The 23,297-nt window shown below is 49.9% G+C and overlaps 1 protein-coding gene across 6 annotated transcripts in view; it reads right to left on the minus strand.

The window, feature by feature from the left end:
* Positions 1 to 23,297, minus strand: part of TTLL11 (tubulin tyrosine ligase like 11) — a 222,328-nt gene that overhangs the window by 26,679 nt on the left and 172,352 nt on the right. For 3 of the 6 annotated variants that reach the window (XM_069474610.1, XM_069474612.1, XM_069474613.1), the window contains 2 exons: positions 15,052 to 15,303; positions 5,809 to 5,915 (listed from right to left, as the gene is read on the minus strand). In XM_069474610.1, coding sequence (XP_069330711.1) covers positions 5,809 to 5,915; positions 15,052 to 15,303 — 359 coding nt within the window. Of the gene's footprint in view, positions 1 to 1,635; positions 1,886 to 5,808; positions 5,916 to 15,051; positions 15,304 to 21,350; positions 21,443 to 23,297 lie in introns of those variants that run through there. The other 3 variants (XM_069474611.1, XM_069474614.1, XM_069474617.1) reach the window with 2 other exon arrangements.

Consider the following 23,297-nt stretch of genomic DNA (forward strand, 5'->3'; position numbering starts at 1 on the left):
GGCCGTGACGCTGCAGGCAGCTGATGTCCCGGCTTCCCACAGCGCTGCAAGTCCTACTGCCCTCCCCGGCCCCACAGGTGCCCAACCCCGTCCCCGTTTTTGCAGGGTGGGATGGCAAGGGCCTGGCACTCTGTCGGCACTGAAGGAGAGTCCTGTCTCTGTCCCCAGCACCTACAGAGCACCTGGCAGGAGGTGCCCAGGAAGCATTTCCTGGGAAAGGAGCGCCGTGAGAGCAATGTGATCACTACAGTGACATTTAGATGCCCCACTCACTGAGCATTTCCTGTGGGCAGACACTGCTCTGAGCACTCTCCATGCTTTGTTTCCTTTCATCCACACCCGGGTTTTTATGAGGCAGGTACCACTATTATCTCCACTTAATGGATGATGAACTTGAGGCTCAGAGGCAGTTACACAACTCGCTTGCGGTCACAGAGCTAGCACGTTATCAAGCCCAGATTTAAAACCAGGTTTGTGTGATTCCAGAGCCCTGGCTTTGAGTCTATTGCCAGCAAACTGAGGCAGTCCCGGGCGGGGACGGGGGTGGGGGCGGGGGGGATGTAACCCAAGAATTCAGCAGGCAGTGGGAGAAATGCTTCTTATTTCGGTCAGAGAGTATGCAGCAAATATCAGACATTAAACTATGCCATTCTCAGATTTCCCTCTCCACACAAGGGTGTTTGTGTGTGTGTGTGTGTGTGTGTGTGTGAGCTCTCATGGGAAGGGGAGGTGAGAAGGGATCCCCAATCCATTTTTTCTTCCCTTGCAATCATGTTTCTGTTGGTTACTGGGAGGGACCTTTAGCTTACATCTTAAAGCAGCAAAACATCTGGCTGCGAAATAAACAAAGGTTCAGAAGCCCCCAGAGATGCGACTCATGTTAGATGGACAAGATGTCCAGGTGCCAGGCTCAGATGTTCCCTTTGCAAGTAAAATGTTTGTCTCTTATAGCTGGTGCCAGTGATACCGCCTTTTCCTGCCTAATCTTGAAGCTCTCCTCCTCTCTTACCATGGAGATGTGAAATTCCACTGTGGAAAGAGTCCAGGGCAAAGTCTCCATGACAAGAAGGAGCTTGTGAGTGCAATTTACATGAAATAAATGCATCTTCACGACAAATTTGTTTCTTCATTTGATTCTGGGCAATAAGAGGGCTGTGACATCCCAGTTTTGCTGATAACATCCTCATTTAGATTTCTGTGTTCTGCTGGAAATTCTAGAATTGGAAATTAAGATCCTTAATTTAAAAAAAAAATGACAATTACATTGGCATGCTGGAGAGCATAAGTCTGCATATTACTAAATTCCAGCAAGCTCCTGAGCAGTCGTTGACACTCTAGCAGGGAGGAGGCAAGCCTATTCAGGGAACCACGAGCACAGGGTGCAGATGAGGGTTCCTTGTGTGGGGAGAGGCGGGGGATGGCGGTATTGGGGGAGAGCCAGCTGCAGGTCATTGCCACGTCCTAACTTTGGTTTTGGGTGGTGAGTTTGCGGATGCTCATTCCATTATTACAAACAGCTGATTTAAAAAGCTAACTAAAATTAGGCTATGCATGGACCATGATGGAAATGTCCCATGAACCGGGATGATGGTTAATCCAATACTATGCACCTGAGGTCCAAGAAAAAACAGAACAAACAATCAAAATCAAACCTATTTAAAGAGATGATTTGAGATTTTGATTTCATAATGTGCATGCTTTTTCTCACCAGTTTTGATTTTTTTCCTCACTAATCTTTTCAAGCACCATTTTTCCTCTCCATCTCAATGGTCGGGTCTCCACGTGTGGGTTATTTTTGTTCATAAAGATCTCAAGCATCGGGGATCTGGTTAAGGCCTCTGGTGGGCACCAAGGTCTCATTCAGGCAGAAGGAAGGTCCGGCCAGCTTCAGGAGAGGGGAGGATGCCTTAGCACTTTGACGCAGCTGGTGCTGGGTGTGGGTGATCCAATGGGCTGGCGTTTTGCACTGGGCATTCAGGGGAGGGAAGGGAGACCCTGCCAATGAGGCCACCTCTGCTGGGAGCCGTGGTTCTCACACTCAGAGCTGAGGACGTAAGGCATCTTTTACAGTAACACTTGGCTACTCATCACTCACTGGGAACTGAGCGAAACGCCTTTGCGTGTTCCGGGGCCCATGTGCTAAACCCTGGAGGATACGGAACACACAGTGGGTGCCTTTTCTGGGTCAGACACCATGCTACATGTGTGTTCTCTCTTCACCCTCAGAAAAACCCTCCTCTGTTCCTTCCCCCATGGTCATAACATTGCAATTGTCCACTGTGCGTGTATTCCTTTGTGTGCATGAGGGACACTGGGTATCAAGGGAAGGAAGGGCAGTGGGCTCTGAAGTCAGACTGGTCTTGGTTCAAATCCCAGGTTTCCCACTGCGATACTTGACACGTCTGTTTAATTCACCCCTTTAAGCTCAGGTCTCTCATCTGCCGAATGGGAATGACGACACTTATCTCACAGGATTGTGTGAGAAGTAGATGAGATAATCCATAACAAGCACTTTTAAAGTTTCTGTTGCAGAGTAAATGCTCTCTATTTTTGTCTTAAGAGAGTAGGATCTGTAAATAATTTATCTTCATATCCCTGCAGGGCCCAATACCCGGTAACACATTCATTAGCCATTTGTTGAATGAATGAAAGAACGGATGGCTGAGTGCATGCTCTTAGAACATGAGCACCCGTGTCCTTCCACTCTTCACAGCCTTCGTTCTGGTCAACCCCACGGCAGGGCCGGCACGGGGCAAGCTGTCTCTCTCCGCACGGCTCTCACAGCCCGGCCAGGACTTAACTGGATCTGAGGGCCTGAGAATCCCTTGGCTCCATGCCGTGGAGGGAAGGCAAGAAGACCCTCTGGTCTTTCTGCTGACACTTGCCAAAAGGAAGAAGAACCACTCAACCGCAAACCTCTTCTTTTGCTGCCCAAAGCTTCCCGGATGGTCCTAAGAAGGTGGCTGGCCCCAGAGGAGGCTCCTGAGACCGGGGGCACAGGCTCCCTATGCCTGGCTTTAATGCCTAGGCCACTTCCCAGCGCCCCCAGACCCTGTTATTTCCTCCCAGGAGGGGTGGAAATTTCAACGATGAGGGAAGGGAGACAGGGCCTGGGGCAGGCACCCCCTCCACTCTAGTTCTGTCTTCCCAGCAGGTCCTGTGCTGGGTGAGTTGATTTTTCACCTCCCTGTTGCTACTGTCTCCCTGACACCAGCCTCATGAGCCCCAGCTCCTGGAGAGCCCCTCACTCAAGCCAACAAGCACCGCTGGGTGTGACCCTGCACTGGGGACATCACCCAGGGAGGAGGCAGTGGGCTTCAGTGCAAATCTTGCCTTTGCTACTCACTGACTACGGGATTTTAGACAAGAGCTTTTGCTCTTGGAACCTCGTGATTCTCATCTGTAAAATGGGACACTATTACCCACCTCCAAGGCCTAGTGTGAGAATTAGCAGTGATATGCGCACATACAACGTCATCTCAAAGGCCACGACCTACCAGAGGCTATCGCTCCCTCTACTCAGGGGCTGATGTATGGCGAAAGGCCTGGTAGATCCCAAGCCCTGGATCCGCTCACCGATATGTGCTAAAAATAAGTATTTTTCTCATTTCCTTAGCTTGGTCAGCAGGATGGAGAGACCCTGGCAGACCCCAGAAAACCTCGCTGGAGCCCAAATTGTGGGCAGCCCCCGTGGATCCCGCTTACGGGCAGCAATTTAAGAGGCAAACAAAACATGACAAGCTACTCAGAATTAACAATGGGCCAGATGGTAATGCTAGTTGGAAGCAATAAAACATGATGAATAGCTTCCTGCTGCTGCACTGATCAATTTCACTATTTAATAATTCCGCCGCCACCCCACCCCCTCTCTCGGCCCCCTCCCCGGGATCCTGCGATGCCTCCCGCATTCAGCTCACAGAGCAAACGTGTCTTCACTTTCTGAAGGCATCAGCAAAAAGTGCCGCCGCTCGATTGTCACACGAGCACACTCAGTCCTCGAAATGATAATTAATCTGCTTACTTCTCCCGAAGACGCCCCATCTCACGCCTCTCCCGGTTGCCGGGGAAGGCTGTAACGGAGCTGCCAACTGCAGACGCCACAGACGCGAGCACCTTGTTGACTCAGTGACTGTTGGTATTCCCTGAGTTTCGCTTTGGAATTAAAGAAAGCGGAGCATCAGGGCGCTCGGTGGTCATCTTGCTCCGGGGTCAATTAGAAGGAGAAAGCAACCCGGAAGGGGGGCCGGGCTGGGTTGGTGTCGGAGCCTTATCTACCAGCCATGTCTCTGAGCCTCAGTTTCCTCCTCCGGACAATGGAGATAATCTCACCTCCTCTAGGAGGATTCTGGCCAGTGCTGCCCATGGCAGGTGCCTGGCAGTGTGCTTGGCATATAGGAAACAGCCAACAACTGGCAGCCAGTGACATCATTAACCAAACACGAAGCCACACAGTGAACGGGGCCTAAGAGCTGGCGCCCTGCAGGAAGGGCCTGCTGCGTCTCTGTGGTCGAGAAGTTTCTAGCCCACGGGGGTGTGGGGCAGGATCTGCCAGGCCAGTCCCAGCTGTCAGAACCCCCCCGCCAGGGTCTGCCCAAGTGGTGTCCACTAATAAGAGTAACTGCCCTGCGCTGTCAGCGAGGACTCCAAGGACCTCAGGGCAGCCCTGGGGAGCAGGTGCTGCGGGTGCCATTTTACAGGCGAGGGACTGGAGATGGGAGGTGAAATGATTTTTCAGGCTGACACCGGATCACTCAACCTCTGCCCCACCAAATTGCAGGAGCAAGCTGCTCCCCCAGGAGCCCCTCATTCCGGGCGCCCCATCCGCAGGGAGGCCACCGCGTGCAGGGCGAGGCAGGGCGCCAGGGTGCTGCGGGCTCACGGTTCCTGTGCAATCTCCGTCACCTGAGCTGCGGTTTACTCGTCTGTGAAATGAGACTCGGTGCCTACTGCACTGGTTCATGGGGACGGTTAATGAGACAACATGCATGAAAGGACGTGGCAGTTTTGTGATGAGCTGTACAAATGCTGGTTACGGCTATTACAATTTTTTAGAAAAACACCCTCTGTGAGGAAAAAGACCAGAAACTCCTCCTGCCGAAGGTGGATTCTTCTAACAGAATCCTTCACTACAGAACCCAGAGGCTCAAGATCCAATTCTCTTGCGCGGCATTCAAGGCTGTGCCGGCTCCTGGAACCCCGTCTCTGCCCCTTCCCACTTCCGTTTTTGCTCCAGCCCATCTGAACTCCTCGGGGTGGCATGAGCCCAGCAGCCTGTCACATGTGACCATGCCAAGGCCGGGCAACACCCTGCCACGAGTCCGTCCATCCCCGTCCTGTCCACCAGCTTACTGGGCACACCTGATGAGGAGTCCTCCCTCCGTGGGGTTCTCTGACAGCTCCTCTGAGCTTCCCTCCACCCTACCCCGCGTCACACTGCCCGGCGCAGGTTTCTCATCTGCCTCCCAGCTCTACGGTGACTTCCTTCAGGGTGAGAGCCAAGCACTGCGCGCTCCAGCCTGCCCAAGGCCTGGAAATGTGGGCCGAGGGATGAGCGAATGAATGGGTATCTCCAGCGTGGACGAATCAAGGCCTTAAGCAGACACAAGGGAGGCTAATGGTGGAATTAGAATTTGGCAGCAGACTGTGCCCCGGTTATTAAATCCAGCTCGATCCCTGGAACGCCGTCTAGATCTGATAGACTCATCTTCCTCCTGTCCCCACCTGGACCCTTGACAAGAAGAAGCAGAAAATGTACCACCCATGCCTTGGGGACCCCCACGGGCTACGGCGAAGGTGGCCGTCAGGTACCTGAGTCCCGCTGGTCCAGGGCCATGGAGTTCCACCTCCGCGTGATGTCGATGTAGAGGATGTCCACGGCGGCCATGGACAGGCTGCTGCTGCTGAGCCTGCAGTTCCTGCCGGAGATGGGAGGGACACGTGTCACTGCGAGACCCAACCCTGTCCTGTCTGTCTCTCCTCCGTGCTGCTATGGACTGGATGTTTGTGTCCCCCTAGAGTTCACAGGTTGAGACCCCAGCGCCCCAGTGTGATGGTGTTAGGAGGTGGGGCCTTGGGGAGGTGAGCAGGTCATGTGGGTGGAGCCCTGGTGAGTGGGGTTAGTGCCCTCATAAGGAGAGACATGGGGAGCTTTCTTCCTCTCCCTGCTCTCCACCACGTGGGGATGCAAGGAGAAGGCGGCGGCTGCAAACCAGTGTGGCCCTCCAGACGCCGGATCTACCAGCACCTGGATCTCAGCCTTCCCGGCCTGCGGAACTGTGAGAAATAAATGTTTGTTCTTAAGCTGCCCAGTCTGTGCCACCTTTGTTCTGGCAGCCTGAGCTGAGACGATGTGTTCCCTGTGTGGAGCGCCCTCCCTTCCCGCAGCTGGAACTACTGAAGGGCGTGTGGCAGGGAACAGGGAGGAGAGAAGGCTGGAAATGTGCATGAGGTTCGGTCCCGTGGGTTCCAGCAAGTTCGGCCGTTTGTTTAGTTAGGAGTCAACGGGCCGGAAAGAGCCAGGACTTTAGGAGAGCAGGTCTCGAGTTGCATTCTGGCTCTGCCACTTGGAAGCTGTGTGGCCCTGGTTAAACCAGTTCACCTTTCCGAGTCTCAGTGGCCGCACCTATAAAACAGGTGGTCTTTATTAAAGTCACTGCGTGTCAGCTTGGCCTTACACAGCAACGTAGGTCCCTGCCTGCTCCAAAAGGGACAGAGAACGCCATATGTCAAAAAATACACCCTGTGTATGCGGCTTCACCTTTCTATCCATCAGTCCCCGGGAGGAGGGGGCAAGCTGGGCCTGCCAGTGTCCAGGTGGCTGACTGTGCCACGCTCAGGTGACCCGATGATGACAGCGCATCACCAGCACAGGCTGAAGCCGTTGCTGCTGTCGAGAAGCAATTTCCCACTGGAAATGCTCCCAGATGAGTCCCTGAGGCCGAATCTACAGACAGGGTCTCAAGGCCTCTGCACTTTACCCATCTTCATCTGTACCTGAAGGCTTCACATAAGCCCGGAATCAGCCACACTAAGCCCACGATTTATAGAGCAGAACAGCCCCTTTGTGTGGGCTGACACAGCAGCACTGGAGAGGTTCCCCGTGCTCATTCCTGACTTCAGAGGAGTCACCTGGAAGTGACAGGAGCCGGGGCAGGCCCCAAGCTTCAGCTGCTCTGCTTGTTTAGGTGCAGGGAGGCCACAGTGACCAGGTTTTCAGTCTGATGTCAGCACTGCTGCTCCCTGTCCAAGCCGTAGATGGGGTGCGGGGTGCTTAGAATCTTCCTCTTGCTTCCACTGCCCTTTTTATTTGCTCTAGAATGTGGGGCGGCATCTGGCAAACTGAAATGAGTATGATTTGGGCAGCAGAGAGATCGGGATTTAAATTCTGACTCTGCTACTTTCTCTAGTTGCGTGTGGGCAATTTCCTTAAACCTCCCGTGCCCTTATTTCCTGGTCTCTAAAATGAAGATAATGATACCTGCCCACACGGTTGTTGAGGGAGTAAGCACACGCCACGGCCCTGGCGTGGTGCCTGCTCCCAGGAGGCCCACTGCAGTTGTCGATTCCCTTCCTGACCTCTCCTCCTCTTTTCCCTTTTCCTCTTCTAGAACCATCTCACCCTGGAGGCTGCCTGAAGCCAACGTTTCAGTGATGACCATGATGACCCTGCCCATTCTGGAGAGACGGAGCTCACCAGGCAGGCTGGACGTGCCCTGGGCATCCTGAAAACTAGACCTCGGGGCCAGCTGTCAGGTTGGCTGAACTACATTCAATGCTGCTTTCAACTTCTCAGATGAATCCACATCCATCGCCCCAGCTGATGATGAAGTGGTTCTTTGATTTCCCATTTGTCATTATCCTGTGTGTGAATAGCTCCGTTAGGAACCGGACAGGGGAGGGGTTGATTGGCAAGCAGGGTTTGGGCATTCAGAGGCTCCTCTCCAAGCCCATGCACACCCCTAACGACGGTGGCTGGGCGTGTGCCCGGCAGGTGCCCAGACGAGGCTGGTGGTCCGTCTGTATAATTCCAGCACACTGGCCCGTCCTCCCTCCTCCCTTCCCTCCTTCCTGCCGTATTTCCCAGGCACATCCTGCCTCCTCCTGGGCTCCTGCTCCATATTTCAATCACAGTCACTGTGGCAGACTTCAAAGCACATCAGTGCACAGTTATTGAGTCCCCGTAACAACATGTCAGTGGACGCAGAGGTTTTCACGTCACCTGTCACCAACATGGCTATCTCTACTGGGTTCTGCTGGGGACGATGTTGCAGTCTCTCCCGAGGTATTCTCACAGCCCACGCTGCTAATTTCCCCAGCTTCATTAGGAATGGCCACAGGTGTTCTCTAATTATCGTATCAGTGTCCTCTGGACTCCCTGCTTCCCCACAAGACGGGAGCAGTCTGCCCGCCTTGCTCTGTGGGTTAATGGAGTATAAAAAGGAAAACCAAACTGACCACTGGAATATAGTGATTTTTCCTCTGACAGGTAGAAAATAGAAGTGTCAAACCTTTAGCAGGAACTGTAATTTACGAAAGAGAATTCTCCATTTATCCCCTTTCCAAGGTAGCTCGGCCTCCCTAGTGGTGCCTGCAAATCCGGTTGATTGCAACATCTGCTACTGGGATGGAGGAAGGATCCATGCTGGCTGCAGTCGACAGGAAAGGCTTCAGAAGAATTTTGATTCTGCAGGCATTTCTTGGGCACCATCTGTATGCCAGGCCTTTTCCTTCTCATCAGCTTTCTGGGGCTTTATAAGCACTCTACGAGGGAGGTATTCCTTGTCCCATTTCTATGAAGGGTAAGTTGAGGCTCAAGAGAAGGGACGTGACTTGCCCAAGATCACACAGTTGGGATTCACTTCCAGTGCTTCCCTGGAGGATAGAGTAGTGGGTTTGGGAGCTGCGGGGAGGTGGCCTGGTCCAGGGCCGCAGGAGGAATTCAGCCAGTGGGGTTGGAGCCTCCAGAATGCTCGGGTTGGGAGCTTTGGGATAGCGGGCTGGGGGTAAGGCAACCAGGACCACTCGGAAATAAGTTTTCCCAGGTTCGTTCCCGTGGTCACCAAACATTCTCAATCAACCCAAACAGGGAATGACTCCAACAATCAAGACATCAAGACTTTGGAATGAAATTTTCAGCCATCTATCCACTCAATACAGAATTTATTTTGTGCTCACTCTGTGTAGGTGTATTCTAGGCCCATGAGCAAGGCAGAGCTGAATGGGTCTTGGATACGGCTCTCAGAAAGTCTAAGGGACCTCAGAGTCTGGGGTAAAGCTGTGAAGCTTTGGTACCTCTTAATCATTGGGAACAGTTTCCTCTTATGCCCTGGGATGCACTTCTTCAAATGACTAATGAATGGAAGGATGGCTTCTTTAGTGGAAGAGAAGTCCAAGAAATACGGTAACACGAGAAGCCAGAAAAATTCCTAGGAAAGGATAGGCTAGAAACATACATGGACAAAACAAGTTCTCAGAGTCAAATGCACATGAGTTTGAATCTTGGTTTTGCCCTGTGACCTTGCACAACTCACGAAAGCTCTCTGCATCTAAATTGCCTCACGTGTGCAGTTTGAATAAGGCTCCTCACCATGCAAGGCTCTTTTAAGGACCAGCCCAGTGCCTGGCCCACACGGGGAAGTGGCAAGTGACAGTTCCCGTTCTTCCTCTCGGATATAGAACCGGTTTGAAGAAGTGTCTTTTTTCTTCCCCCCAGAATCAAAGGAATTTGGGCACATATGATGGGAGAGAATCACAAACCATTCAAGTTCATTAGGAGCCCAAGTAGAGAAAGATTTGAAATGATCATCCTTATTTCCTCGTAACTCCCGACATCTCACGGGAAGCTTAGGCACCGAGTTTTTCCACTCCATAAAATCCTATTTATAGAATTTCTTTTGTGTTCATCCTTCTCTGTGCAGAACAGAAGCTTATTTTTCCTGGAGAGGTGTCTATAAGGTGAAAGTTAAAAAATGATCAATAGTTATTTTAAAAACACAGACTAAACATCCAGGGGGAGGAAGACAACTCCAGGTTGCAATGTATGGATTTTAAAGGCCACTGATATCCGTGGCAGAGACTCTCACGGTATCGCTGGGCAGGGATCATCCCAGAAGGGCGAGATTTTTGAAGTCACTGAGGAGTTAACAACAGAGTGGGAAGCAAGGCCCCTTACACCACTCTTCTAGAACATTCTAACACATCATGTTTCCTCTCCGAGACTGAAACCCCCTGCAGTTACCCACGGTGAAGCATATTAATAGCTCCTTCTGATAAAAGGGACTTGAAGGGAAAAAAAGAAAGAGAGAGAAAGCCATTCTCTAATTCAAAAGGAGACCCAGGATGGGAAGACACGAAGTGGAATAGCCCCGCAGGAAGCAGATGGTCTAGATGCAGAGGAACTGCTACATTTCCTGGAAACAAACCCGGCTTTGGTGAACTGTTTAATTCCCGGGCTGCCGTAACAGCAAACGTGCATATGCACACGGATGTCAGGCTACGTTTGCAAAAAGTGTCCTGAGCGAGTCACTTAGGATGCCCGCAGATTAGTAATACATTGCAAGACGAATAAGAAAAATGCATTTCCCTCAAAGAAAGCTGTCAAGCTGAAGACTCAATCAGATAATTTCTATTTCTTAGAGAAAGAGATGCCTCCACACCCCGGCAATTATTATAGAATAAAATTTCTAAAAAGAAAGAAAAGAGAGGTACTTAATTCACGGTAATATGTGCTACTATTATGTGCCTCCTGAGGAAACGACATGGAAAGCTGGTTAGATAGAGTTAAGTCTAGACAAGAGGACAACAGTTCATTACTTCTCACTTCTTGGTGAAAAAAGAAAAATAGAATATGGCCAGGCTGGCATTAGCATAATTCACTCCGAAAACTGCTGATCTGTGCAGCACGTTATGAGCTACGGACACAGAAAATAAATTCAACTGGGGTGTTTATTATTTCCTTCCCTCTAGTTCTCGTCCAGGAACTCGGAGAGAAGGAGTGGGCAGAACAGATGAAAAGCCAAGTTCAACTTCTGCCGTTTGTGTGGGAGCACTGAGAGGAATGTGCGTCTCACCAGCGACCATGTCTTTTTCAAAGTGCTCCTGAGAAGGGCACTTGGTTCGATTTAACATATGGCATAAATATTATTAATTCATAATGAAGCAAAATTTAAAGCAAAGCGGAAAGGAGAGAGAGAGAATAGTTGTTAGCGAGGGAAAATGCGTGCTGTTAAATTTAGCTGGCAAGACTGAACATACTCAGACAAATCTCAAAGCAGAGAATGTCATCTTTTGCAATTAGGTTGCTGTTGGGGTTTCTTGGTACGTTTTAAAAGGAAAAATCTATTAACAGTTGTGCAATATTTTCTCCATTTCTTCCTGCGTCCTTAAGTACTACGGACATGTGCAGGGACGGGGGTCACTGTCTGAGTCTGGGCTCTGGCTGCCGGGTCCCCACCTGAAGACATGGTTCCTCGGACTCACGCTCACACAGATTAGGAATGATGGCTGCGGGACCTAAGAGTCTCTAATGTCACAAAGATTGGGTTTTCATGCAGATGCCCTTAATTATAGAGAGCAAAAGGACGGAAAGTCATAAAGCGTATCACATGCAGACCGATTTGTAGCGATATTTTTTACATCCCCCACTTCTAGTCCGAGAGCGTTTTAAGGATCTTCTCTTTGCTAGGATCTTCCTCAGTCCTGTTTTCAGGAGTGTGTATAGCTGTGGCAGTCCTCCTGGGAGGACTCATACCAGAGGTCACCCACCAACGGTCTCTCTGAGCAGGCATACTTTGACGGAATCCATGGTGTTTAAAATTATTTTTTGAATTGCTAACATTTATATAGGTGCATTGAGATTTTTAGACAAAAATTGGTATCTCTCTAGCTTCTCTTGAAAACTCAAAAGCTCCGGGGACACTGAGTCCCAGCAGCCCCACCTTTGGACAGGAGACGCGGTCTCCAGCCCTGCCTTCCTGGACCTTGTACATCCAGGCCTCTGCACTCGTTTATGCTTCCTGTCTGCCCACAGGCACTTATCTCCCGCTCTCACTTACGTTTTGATAGGATTTTATTAGGAGGAAAAAGGAACCATTTAAGTCTCTATCATCAATTTAGCCTGGATGCTAAACCTTTTCTGCCTTCTAAACATGGGCCACGCACGCAATCCATTCTCAGGCTCTCCCCGCCTCCTGGACTGCGTGTCCCTCCCTTTCCTGCCTGGCAAACTCCCACTTCTACCAGTCCACGCCCTGCCTCCTCTGGGGGGGCCTGCCTTGATCCCAACGGGCGAACGAAGCACCCCCCATTGTGTCCTTGGAGCACTCTGAACACAGCCCTGCCGGGGAGCCTGTGAGCCGCTGCCCCTCGACTCTGCCAAAGGATAGCATTTAATCATTTGTTCACTGTGAGCTGTTAGACTGAGAGTCCCTTGAGGGCAGGCTGGGTTCCATTATTTATCTTCGAGTGTCCTGTGGCTACCAGGTGCTCTGGAAGAGCTGTTAGGTTGAACCACACACAGTCATTTACAGCATAAGGTCGAGACAGGACAGATCTCACAGGGCCCAGGTTGCTGCAGCTCCCAAGATGTCACCTACGTGAAGCCAAGCCACCCCTTCATTCTCTCTGGTCTTGAGTTGAGTCTTCCGTGCAATGGTGCAGAGGCTGGGAGGGCCCAGAAAGCTCCTGCCTTTGCTCCAGAAGGCCTGGGCCCCAGATGTGTTATGCTGAGAAAAGCAGCCCAGCTTGCTCAACCTCATCATTCCCCAGGGTCCCCAAATGCTTCCACGGTGCAAGTGCCCTCACGACCTGGGGCCTCTCCCCCAAGCTGTTTCCTTAGTTTACAAGGTCCAAGAATCATAAAGCGGCAGAGACTGCCTACCTATCTTTTCCCTTCCTCCTGTCTTTCACTAAAATAGGATAACACTATGCACAGTTATTTCCTGGCTTCCCGTGCAGATGGTGGTAGCCAATAAAATGGAAGGAGAAGTCACTGGATACAGCTTCAGGGAAAGCCTTTTAAAGGGATCTAATTCATCTGGTGAAGGACTTTGTTCTTCCTGCCTTCTTCCTTCTTCTTTCTTGGAACTCAGTCATGATGGCTGGAATCTGAGCAGCCATCTTGTGACATAAGACAACCCTGAAGTTGGAAGCACATTCTTAGGATGGATGAGCAAAAAGACGGTAAGTGGGACATTGATCATATTGTGGAGTCATTAAGCACCCCTAGAACCCCCACTGGGAAAGTTTCTGTTATAGGAGAGAAAATTGCTCTCACCATTTAAGCCATTTGTAGCTGTGTATCTATTTCTGAAAGTCAAATGTACTTCCTAAATGAGTCAGAGGGTGTCATGTTAGGCAGTCTTTTCAGTGCAAATGATAACATGTTCTTGTTGACTTTTTAAAAAATTCCCGCTGCCTAATGGAAATAATGATGACAAGGCTTCCACTGAACAAGCAGCTCCCGTGACCCAGGCATTGGGGCAGGTGCTTAATGACATATTATCCCAACCTCACAGCAAGCCTGCAAGGCAGGAACGACTATTCCTATTTCACAGAAGAGGGAACTGAGACTCGGGGAAGATAAGGGATTTGCCCAAAGCCACACGGATGTTAAATAATGTGCTTGGCCCTGAAGCCAGACCTGTCTGACCCCGAAGCCTGTGCTCTTTCCACTGGACGCTTTCCTCCCCCGCCCTGCCTGCCCCCCGAAACTAAAACAAAGCCCTTCTCAAAATCACCGTGCCAGGACTGCTTCGGGTTTACTGAAATGGCAACAAGTCCTGCCAATACTCCTGGTGACCAGCCTATCAGGAATAGCAGAAGGCTAGAGCTAGAATTGATACAACTTATTTGGAGAAAGCCTTTGACAAAAACGGTTTCCAACTCAAGACTTCTAATAATTTGTTTTAGAGAATAAAACTGTGAAAAGTGTGATTTTGAGGTGCAAGGTAAGGTAGAAATATTAAAACCAATGATGAGAAAAACAACAGCAACATGGAGTGCTAGCAGGTATGTTCTTTGAGGTGTATGTGCTGCAAGTAATTGCTGATGTCGCCTATTCACACTTGTTAAAGAGATCTAGAGTCATTTGCTTAACACACACTTAATGGAAATCTACTTTGTTCCAGACCCCCTGCAAGACCATATGTGTGTGTGTGTGTGTGTGTGTAAATTTTATATAAGTATATATAAAGTTTCACGGAATTCTTTTAACCTTGTAAGAAGAAAATAACATTTGTTGATCACTTACTGCATGCTAGATGTTTCTATGCAATCTTAACTAACCTCACACACACTATCAAAGGGCAGGGCAGATTCATCCCCATTTTGCAGGAGGAAGTCACTGAGTTTCGGGGTGCTCACTAACTCACGCTGGGGTTACTTGCCTTAGAAGCTCGCAAGGGCTTCTGCATTGCCCCAAAGTGCCCCACAGGGTGGAGGCAGATTAAAGAGTAACCTCAGGAAACCAAGTGGCAATTTCTTACCTTGCAGGCAGCAGCAAAAATATAATTTCTTTGTTACCTCATGTTTTATCTTTGAAATTCATGCAAATTTGCACTATATACTCTCCAATATAACCGTGTTATTTTTATATTAGAACAAATGTATTAAAATATTTATCAGCTGAATTATTTAAGTATTCCCTTCTGCAATTGACACTTTGGAAAGATGTGCCTTGTTTCTCGGCTGTGGCTGTCAGCACACAGCCATGTGCCACGGGAGAGCCTTAGCTGAAGCCACACGAGGTCTGCCTGACTCCAAGGGCAATTATTAATATGCATTTTAAGGACCTAGTTCAAAGCAGCACAGAATTGGTTTTGAACCATAACAAAGTTGTGAATGCTGTCACGTCCATAATGTTCATTAGTTCATTCGACAAACAAGAATCTCCTATGTGCCAGGCCCAGTGCCAGCCACTAGGCCAGTCCAGCCTGGGTACTGACCCAGCACGGCAGGCTCTCCCAGGCCAGGGAGATCCGACCAGCCGGATGGGGGCAGGACTCCCCCCTGCCCAAGCCCAAGCCCAAGCCGGAGGGCGCTGGTCTCACTGACCTTATGAAGGTGCGAAAGCCTGTTGGTCCCAACTTCATGGATCCCTTGATTCCCAGGAACCGGATGAACAAGTTTGCCATCCTGTCCACCAGGCGCAGGTAGTTGAACTGCTTTGCGTACTTGGGGAACACCTGCTTGAGGCAGATGGAGGGCAGGTGGGCTTCGGGATTGGCGGTGCCGTCGGGGGCGCTGGTAGCCTCCCTGTCCAAAGGCCCTTCCTTTCCGGCCAGTGGCTTTTCCAGCTGCTGAGACCTGCAGACACAAGGAATTAATGATATCGCACTTTTCCCTGCACGTTCTCGTTTGCTCGAGTTTACAGCAACCTCAGTGGGCAGGTTATCTTTATTTTACAGACCAGAAAACTGACCTGAGAGAAGTGACCCCCCCAGGCTCGCACAGCTAGCGTGTAACAAAGCCAGGACTTGAACCCAGGCCAGAGCCAGGACTGGGAACTTCCGCTTCCTCCGCCCTACCACCCTCCTTTTCCAACATGGAAAACTTCCTCTACTGTACTCGTGCTTCAGGAGAATACTCTATTATGTAGCAGTCTGGGTTTTATTTCAGACTCTTACTTATGGGTAGTAATTGAATAATTAAGAAATATAAAAATCTCATTGAGGCCTGGCAAGAAGCCACAGCACAGTTCAATGAACAATTTGCAAAGATGCATCGGTACCCAATTCCAGGAATAGGAACAATTATGTTTCTGGCTTAACTGTTTTCTTATTTGGAATTCGTGCAAGGAAAAAAATGATCATAGTGTTGTGATTCCTTAGTCTGGACATCCTACTCTGAAATGCTTCTGATCTTGAAGAAACTAGCAGTTAATAACCCTCAAATATCCACCTCCAGCTCGGAAAGTTCTTCTCACCTCAGACTTACATATCATTTCCCCTCCCCCTAAATCTGTGTTCCCCATCTCCTTGAATGTCACCACCATCTGTCAGTTTCCCAGGCAGGAAAAAATAGAATAAATGGCGACTCCTCCTCCCGCTCTGCTTGCACGACTTGTTCTGTCTCCTAAGTCCTGAAGCCCACACCTTGCCTGGGCCTTGTCAACTCTCGCCTGTAGGGTGGCAACAGGTCCTCCGGCCTCCAGCTTTGCCCTTCCATAAATCCGTCTTCCACACTGGCACCCGAGTCACCTCTGCTAAGCCAGCCTGGCCGGGTCACTCACTTGCTAAAATCCCTGAGGACTCCCAAGACCGTGCTGCTCATTCTGGCACTCAAGGCCCTTCCTGATTTCGTCTGAGGCCTCCTCGATTCCAACCACTGCCCCGGCCAGGTGCACTGGGCCCTCCCACCTTGCTGCCCACTGGCCTGCCCTGGGCCCAGAGACTCAGTGCCGCCTGGACACCCAGCTCCCTCCTACTCAAGGTCTCTCTCTGCACCTGCAGTTCAGCTCCCTCTCCCGGCTCCGGTCCTGTCCAGAGCTGAGGCCGGGTGTAACCCTCTCCCACCAGTTGTGTCCATTCCCGGGCATGTGATACACAGTCAATAAACACTGCCCAACTGACTGATTGACCCAGGAAAATTAGAACGATGTCCCAAGCTACTCATTGGTACCAAGGCCACTCTCTTCTCCTGATTAAATGGCCTCGTGCCCAGTGCTCGCACTCCCAAGCAAGCACGCCATCGGTGCCTGGGGCGGGGGCATCTTGGTGCCTTTGTACCTGCTACCGCTGGGACCCAGGTGCCTGGCACACGTCTGCTGCACTTGCAAAGCCAGCCGAGATTCTCCGTGACTTCCATACCCCGTTCCCGTTCCTTGGACTTGCTTCCTTGTCCCCTTGTCATGCCTGCACTGCACTGGTGTCCACACCATCTCTCACTATTTTGCAAGCTCATTGAAGGCATGGGCCACATCTTAGTCAACTCCTGTTTTTGTAGGACCTGGCACATATTAAGTGCTTGGGAATGTTTCATTGAATCTGTTGAATTGGAAAAGTTTGCTCTTCATAGCAACATAAGCCTCAAAATATCAAGGTTATGATGCTCTGTACCCTGTGAGCCCTTTCGAACGTGAAAGAAGTTCAACAGCAAGACGTGCTGGACAGCACTGCCCACGTGGGCCTCTCTTCATAGCAGCCCGGGGAGCCCGGCCTGGGAAAGAGAATGCCCTGGTGTGAACAAAAAGTCACAGCTCCTTCTAACTAGGTCCCGATGCTGGTCTCAGAGCAAGGACAGGCAGAGGGCAGAACCAGAGACGCACCGAGGAAAATCTCTTTTTAGGTTCAACAGTGTGGAGGGTCCTGGGGAGAGAAACGTCCCCTCCTACGAAGAGGAAGGTCCTCATTCCTCGGGAGAGGCGACTGTTCCCACAGGGCTGCGGTTTTCCTTCAGCTCAAATGATTTTGTCATCATCACCTTGAACTTAAGGCAGTAAATAAAAGTCAGGTGGTTACTTTTCAGATGAAATGGAAGTTTTCCCCATTAAGGTTATAGGAAGGAAGATGAGAAAAAAGCGACACTCTTCCCAGAAATTAGCTCTTAAATTACTGGGTAAGTGGCAATCACTGCCTTCATAAGCGCTCGGCGAGTTTTCGTTAAAGGGAAGATTTGAAAATGTACAGTTTGAATACACTCAGTGACAATGGAAACAGCTCGGAAGACTCTTCAATCAGCAGAATTGTCCCACATGTGTGATCTCGTTTGCTCTTCACGCCACTCTGTCACCAGGCTGTTGTCACACCCCTGCTCCCGGTGAAGCACCCAGGCCCAGAAAGGCGCTGCCCCTCCTTGCTCCAGCGGGACCGGAAATCTCTGTCGGTTCTTCCGGTCCGGTGTTTTCTGTCGCAACACCTCTTGCTCCAAGAGCACCTCGTGGTTCACACTGGGGGCTACAGAGTCCTAAGTGCTACTATTTATTTCTTATTTTAAAGACTGTTTTAGATTATAATAGTAATTCATGCTCTTGTAGACATTTTGGGACGTGTATAAAGGAATTAAAATCATTCGTAATCCCACAACTTGGAAAAAAATTAACATTTTGATTTCTTGTCTATATTTATAAAGTTAGGATCACATTACATGTATTTTCTTTTCTTTCTTTACGTATTTTTAAGGGGGTACAGTGTTTTTATTACATGAATATCTTGCATAATGCTTAAGTCAGGGCTTTTGGTGTGCCCGTTGCCAGAATAGTGTTCATTGGACCCAAAAGGTAAATTTTTGTCCTACACCCACCTTCTTGCCCTCCCTGCTTCTCGGTTTCTCACGTCCTCTATGTCACTTTGCACATTACATGTGTTTTTCTTTTTATACCTTTCATCACAAGTATCTTCCCATGGTATTAAATATGTTTTCGTGAGTGTAATTTCTCATGACATGTAATACTCTGTATTAAGCCTGAACCATAATGTAATTAACGATTCCCCCTCAGTTAGACATTCACTGTCACATGGCCTGTCATTTAACTAAATAGTCCAGTGATCAGTCCCCTGAGCGACGTGCTTCCTCTCAGAAGCAGACGCCGTTACAGCTAGAGGTGGCTTTGGAGATTGTTCTCTCCAATGATGTCATTTATTATCTTATTGTAGTATAATATAATAGTGAAGATAAAAGGCACCATTGTAAAGTATGCAACTCAGTGGTGTTTAGTACTTTCACATTATTGTGTAACCATCACTGCTATGTAGTTCCAAGATAAAAGGCACCATTGTAAAGTATGCAACTCAGTGGTGTTTAGTACTTTCACATTATTGTGTAACCATCACTGCTATGTAGTTCCAGAACGTTTTCACAGTGATGTCATTGTAGAGAAGAAATGTAAACCCAGATAGACAGGGACATCGGTGTCAGTGGGTCACTTAATCAACACATCGTCCAGGGTGGTGGCCTTCACTAGGGTTGCCCTGGTCATGGGGACCCCACCACCTCCAGGACCCCTCAGACTGGACAGGTGTTCCCGCTGTCAGCCCAGGATGTCCTTCCCCAGTGTTCACCTCCCGCCCCCAAGGGCCACGGCGAGCAAGCGTGCTTTCTCTTCCACGTGACAGCCCTTCACATTTCTTTCAAAGGTTGCTGTGTTGACGGGACGACTACCATTTCCCGTCCTTCCTGAATCCCAATTAATAACCTCAAGATGCAAAGGGCCTTCAAAGCCACAGATATCATTTTCATGGACTTAACCACAAAGTCAGGGGGAAGCGGTTTTACTCAGCTGGAAGAAGGCACTAAAGATATAGCTGAGATATAAGGGGAAATAAAACAATGAGAAATGGTATCTTTGCTGGAGATAATTCTAATTATCACGTTGAGATCTAAGCCATCACAAATACTGTAAAATCCTGTTTTTACTTAATGGCATTTTAATGGAAATGTCAGGCCTATGAAATAAAAGTGACTGGTAAAGAAAATATAAATCAAGCTTACTAGCCCTTGGGATAATTTTTTTAAAAATTGAATTTAGTGTATCCTTGGTTTATTAAATAGGGGAAAAATTCCAAAATGTTTTATCTGTTAACATTCTTCAAATAAAATGGAATTCTTTTTTAATTAAAACTTGTGAAAAGCCACCTATCTCTATTTTGTCTAGGAAGCTTACTTTTAAAAAAATCACCATTTGTCAGGGACCAACCATATGCCAAGCATGGTGCCAAGCAACTTATCTATATTATCTCATTTATTTTTCATAACAATTCCATGAGGTAGGCAGGCACTACTCCCATTTTACAGATTAGGACACTGAGGCCCAGAGAGGCTTAAATACTTGCCCAAGTTCACTCAATCAATAGTGGAATCAGGACTTATACTTGGGATTGTCTTACAACACACCCCATGCTTAGTGAGAATTCCCAGAAATTAACAAAGTAGAGAGGTAGATCTAGCAAGGTCAAATTCTAGTTTCAGAGAAGTTGCTTGAGTTAACTTCCATCTCTAGTTGAGCATTCCTTCGATCATTTATTCATTCGTGAAACATTTTCCAAGCACTTACAAGCCCCAGGGGCCTTGGATACAAAGGTGAGGTGGACACAGTCCCTGCCAGCCAGAAGCATGTGACCAAGTGGCAGAAGACAAGACCTACACATACACAGTGACCTAGTGTGTGGTGACCAGAGTGCCAGCACGGGTCCAGGTTGTATGGGACCCTGAATGTCAGAGAAGGGTGTTTGGATTCGGTAATGTAGGGGGTCGAGGAGAATGGGGTGGATTTTGCGGAGAAGAGCAGCACGATTAGAACCATGGTGAAGACAAATAAATCTGCCAGCGGTGTGTATTCCGAACCGAGAGGGAAAGAGTGGATGAGATTAGGAAGCTATTAGAATGATCTAGGTCAACAATTCCGAAAGTGTGGTCCCCAGCGGCATCAGTGTCCCCTGAGAACTTGTTAGAAACGCACATTCTTGGATCCTGCCCCAGACCTACTGACTCAGAAACACCGTGAGCCGGCCGGGCGGACTGTTTCTGCCGGCCCTGCGGGCGACTGTGATGCAGGTTAAAGTCTAAAAATCACCGTCTCGGTGACAGAGAATGAGCCCTAAACTAGGGCAGTTGTAGTGGGCCCAGCGGCAGGCAGCTGACGCAAGAGATGCTCTGTACACACAGACGTGGCAACTGCTGCCTGCAAGTGAGGGACAAAGGGGAGAGAACACCCTGGTGCATGTTCCCGGGCAACCGCTTGGCCTGGCAGGAGAGCCCTGTGGCGGTGGAGCTGCGGGGCAAAGGGACGCCAGCAGGTCCTTTCCCCACTGGTGGGCCAAGACATGTCCCCCTTTCAAATGCACACGTACCACGTCAGCATTCCTGAAGAAAATGCTAACCATGCACCAAAGAAGTCCCTTAAATTAGCCCTGCTGCTCACTTAAGGAGTCAGATGAAGTCGCTAAAAATAAGCGTAACTACCACATAGGCCAGCTCTGTCACTTGACACATCTCTGCCATCAGAGGCCCCGTGTGCCTGATGGGCGGGCGATGCTGTGCACTTCGAAGGGAGGGCGGTGGGCTACAAGGCAGGTGGGGCGTGGGCTTCCAGACCCACGAGGAGAAGGACGTCGCGAGGGACCTCTGTCTGACGGTCAAGTCCCTCTCACGCAGACCTGTGCGCGGTCTATTCCCACCTCTTCCCCTCCACGCAACGACCCTTCCTCCGTGAGAACCCTTCCCCGGCTACCTCCACCTCCCTTTCTTCCACGGCAAGATGCAACATCACCGGCAACAAAACACAAGGGTGAAGACACGGATAGCCTGTACTACGCGACAGGAGCGACAGTTTCAACAAATTCGATCTTGATGATATCCTGTGAAGTAGGTGCCATTATTATTCGCAGGTGAGGAAACCGAGGCACAAGGATACAAACCAGCATGTTGTGGATCCAGGACAGAAACCCAGGCAGGCGGGCTCCGGAGTCCTGGTTTCCAACCACTGCGTTACGCAGCCTCCGCACACGGGGCGCTGTGAGGCACTGAGGACCTCCAGGGTCGGGCAGATTATCTGTAACATCTGCTCTGACCCTAGCAATAATCCTATGAATCAGGTATTGTAAGTGGCCCCATTTTACTGATAAGAAAAATGAGCTTCGGAGGTTACCCTGCTTTCCAAAGGTCACTCGCTGTTAAATTTAAACCCAGACTGTCTGAGTTCCAAGCCCAGGCACTTGCCGCTCTATCACACCCAGCTCCGCGTGGTTATGCCGCTTCTCTGAGCTCATTTCCTCCTCCCTGGCAATGGAGCGAAGTCTCTGACTCTATGCGGTAATGTGAGGCTTACGCAGGAGACTAGATGAGAGCCTAAGCCTAGCACGAAACAGTTGTGTTGTTTAGGATTAAAACAGCCTTTCTTCAAAGTGTCAGGACGAATCTGCTCGAGGGGCTTGTAACTGTCCTCAATGTGACTTCCCAGGAGGGGACAGTGCTCACCTGGCTGCTCCGTTTTGTCTGCCAAACAAATCAATCTGTTACTTTACAGTTACCGGGCCCCATGAATTGCTGACTCGTAACATAATGTATGAATTAACAAAGGACCCCGTGGCAACAACAGCAGTCTAGGTCTCTGTCCCTGCTTGAGGATGAATTCCCAGAGCTGCCAGGCCTTGGGTTGCTGTGGGAACATTTCCCCCCCTGGGCCAGGCAACAAATTAACAAAAGGACAAACATAAGGACTTACTCTACTGCCCCAGCTCCTGCAGACCCCGAACTCAGGCTATTTCAGAGCAGGAAAAGGCCTTTTGGGGTCACTGGGCTCAGCCCTCTCATTTTACGGATGGGGAAACTGACAGCTCATTTTATAAAGACCTCCCAATACGCTTCTTTTCCAACAGGGCTCTCTGCCCTGTGCCCCTGAGCACAGAGCAAGTGTCTTTGCCAGCGTCCCTCTTGCTTGCTGCGCCTTGCACCGGGGTCAGAGTCAATGAAACGTTTTGTGCATGCAGAGCAGCCAGGGAGGGCTGTGGGCCTGCTGCTCCAGGGGGTCTGGGTCGGGGGACTGGGGGTAGATCCAGGCACGGTTGTCATCCCAGCTCTGCCACTTGCAAGCTGTGTGACCTCAGGCAAGTCATAAGCTTTAGTTTCCTCTAATATACAACGGTGATAATAATGGTACTTAACCTATAGGACCGATGTGAAGATTAACGGAGGAAATGGACACACGGCAATTAGCACAGCGCCTCCATCCCTGTTAGCCACTTTTGTCATAATGGCCGACATCTTTATCTCAGAGCGTCACCATCTCAAGGGGCTCATGCCCAGTCACCAGCCCTCAGCGGGAGAAGTGGGCACTCGGGAGAATGTGGGGCTTCTGCCCCAGGCCCACCCTGCGCCCAGACACTGGATTGTGCTCCTCCTCGGGGACCCTTCACTTTCCAAGGGCAAATCTGCCTTTGGAGGCAGAGTCCTTTGCCCGCTGTGCGGCACCCACAGGGGTGATGGAAGAGGCAGGCCCGCTTCTCCTGCCTGCCTGTCCAGAGCTTTTAAGATAGAAAAAGAAAGAAGAAGATGGAAAAATAACCCTACACCACTACTGAGCTGAATCTCAGAGAGGCTGAAATTCTGAGTGGGGAGCTTTAGACTCTTCCAGCCACTTGGGCGGGACGGGTGGAGGGTGCTTTTTGCCCAAGGGCTCGGCAGTCCCTCCTTAACCAGCCGAGCAGTGGGCGCCATCTTTCTATGGATAGGGATTTGGCTGGTGCTTAGCTTTTCTCTGGAACCCAGAGAAAGATTTTTCACACGATAAGCCCTGCCTGCCCCGCTGCCCACGGCACGCTGGACGAGGCCCCCGCCCTTGGGTGGGCGCTTGGGGCCTGCGCGGC

Source organism: Eulemur rufifrons, chromosome 7 (assembly GCF_041146395.1).
Source record: "Eulemur rufifrons isolate Redbay chromosome 7, OSU_ERuf_1, whole genome shotgun sequence".
NCBI lineage: Eukaryota > Metazoa > Chordata > Mammalia > Primates > Lemuridae > Eulemur > Eulemur rufifrons.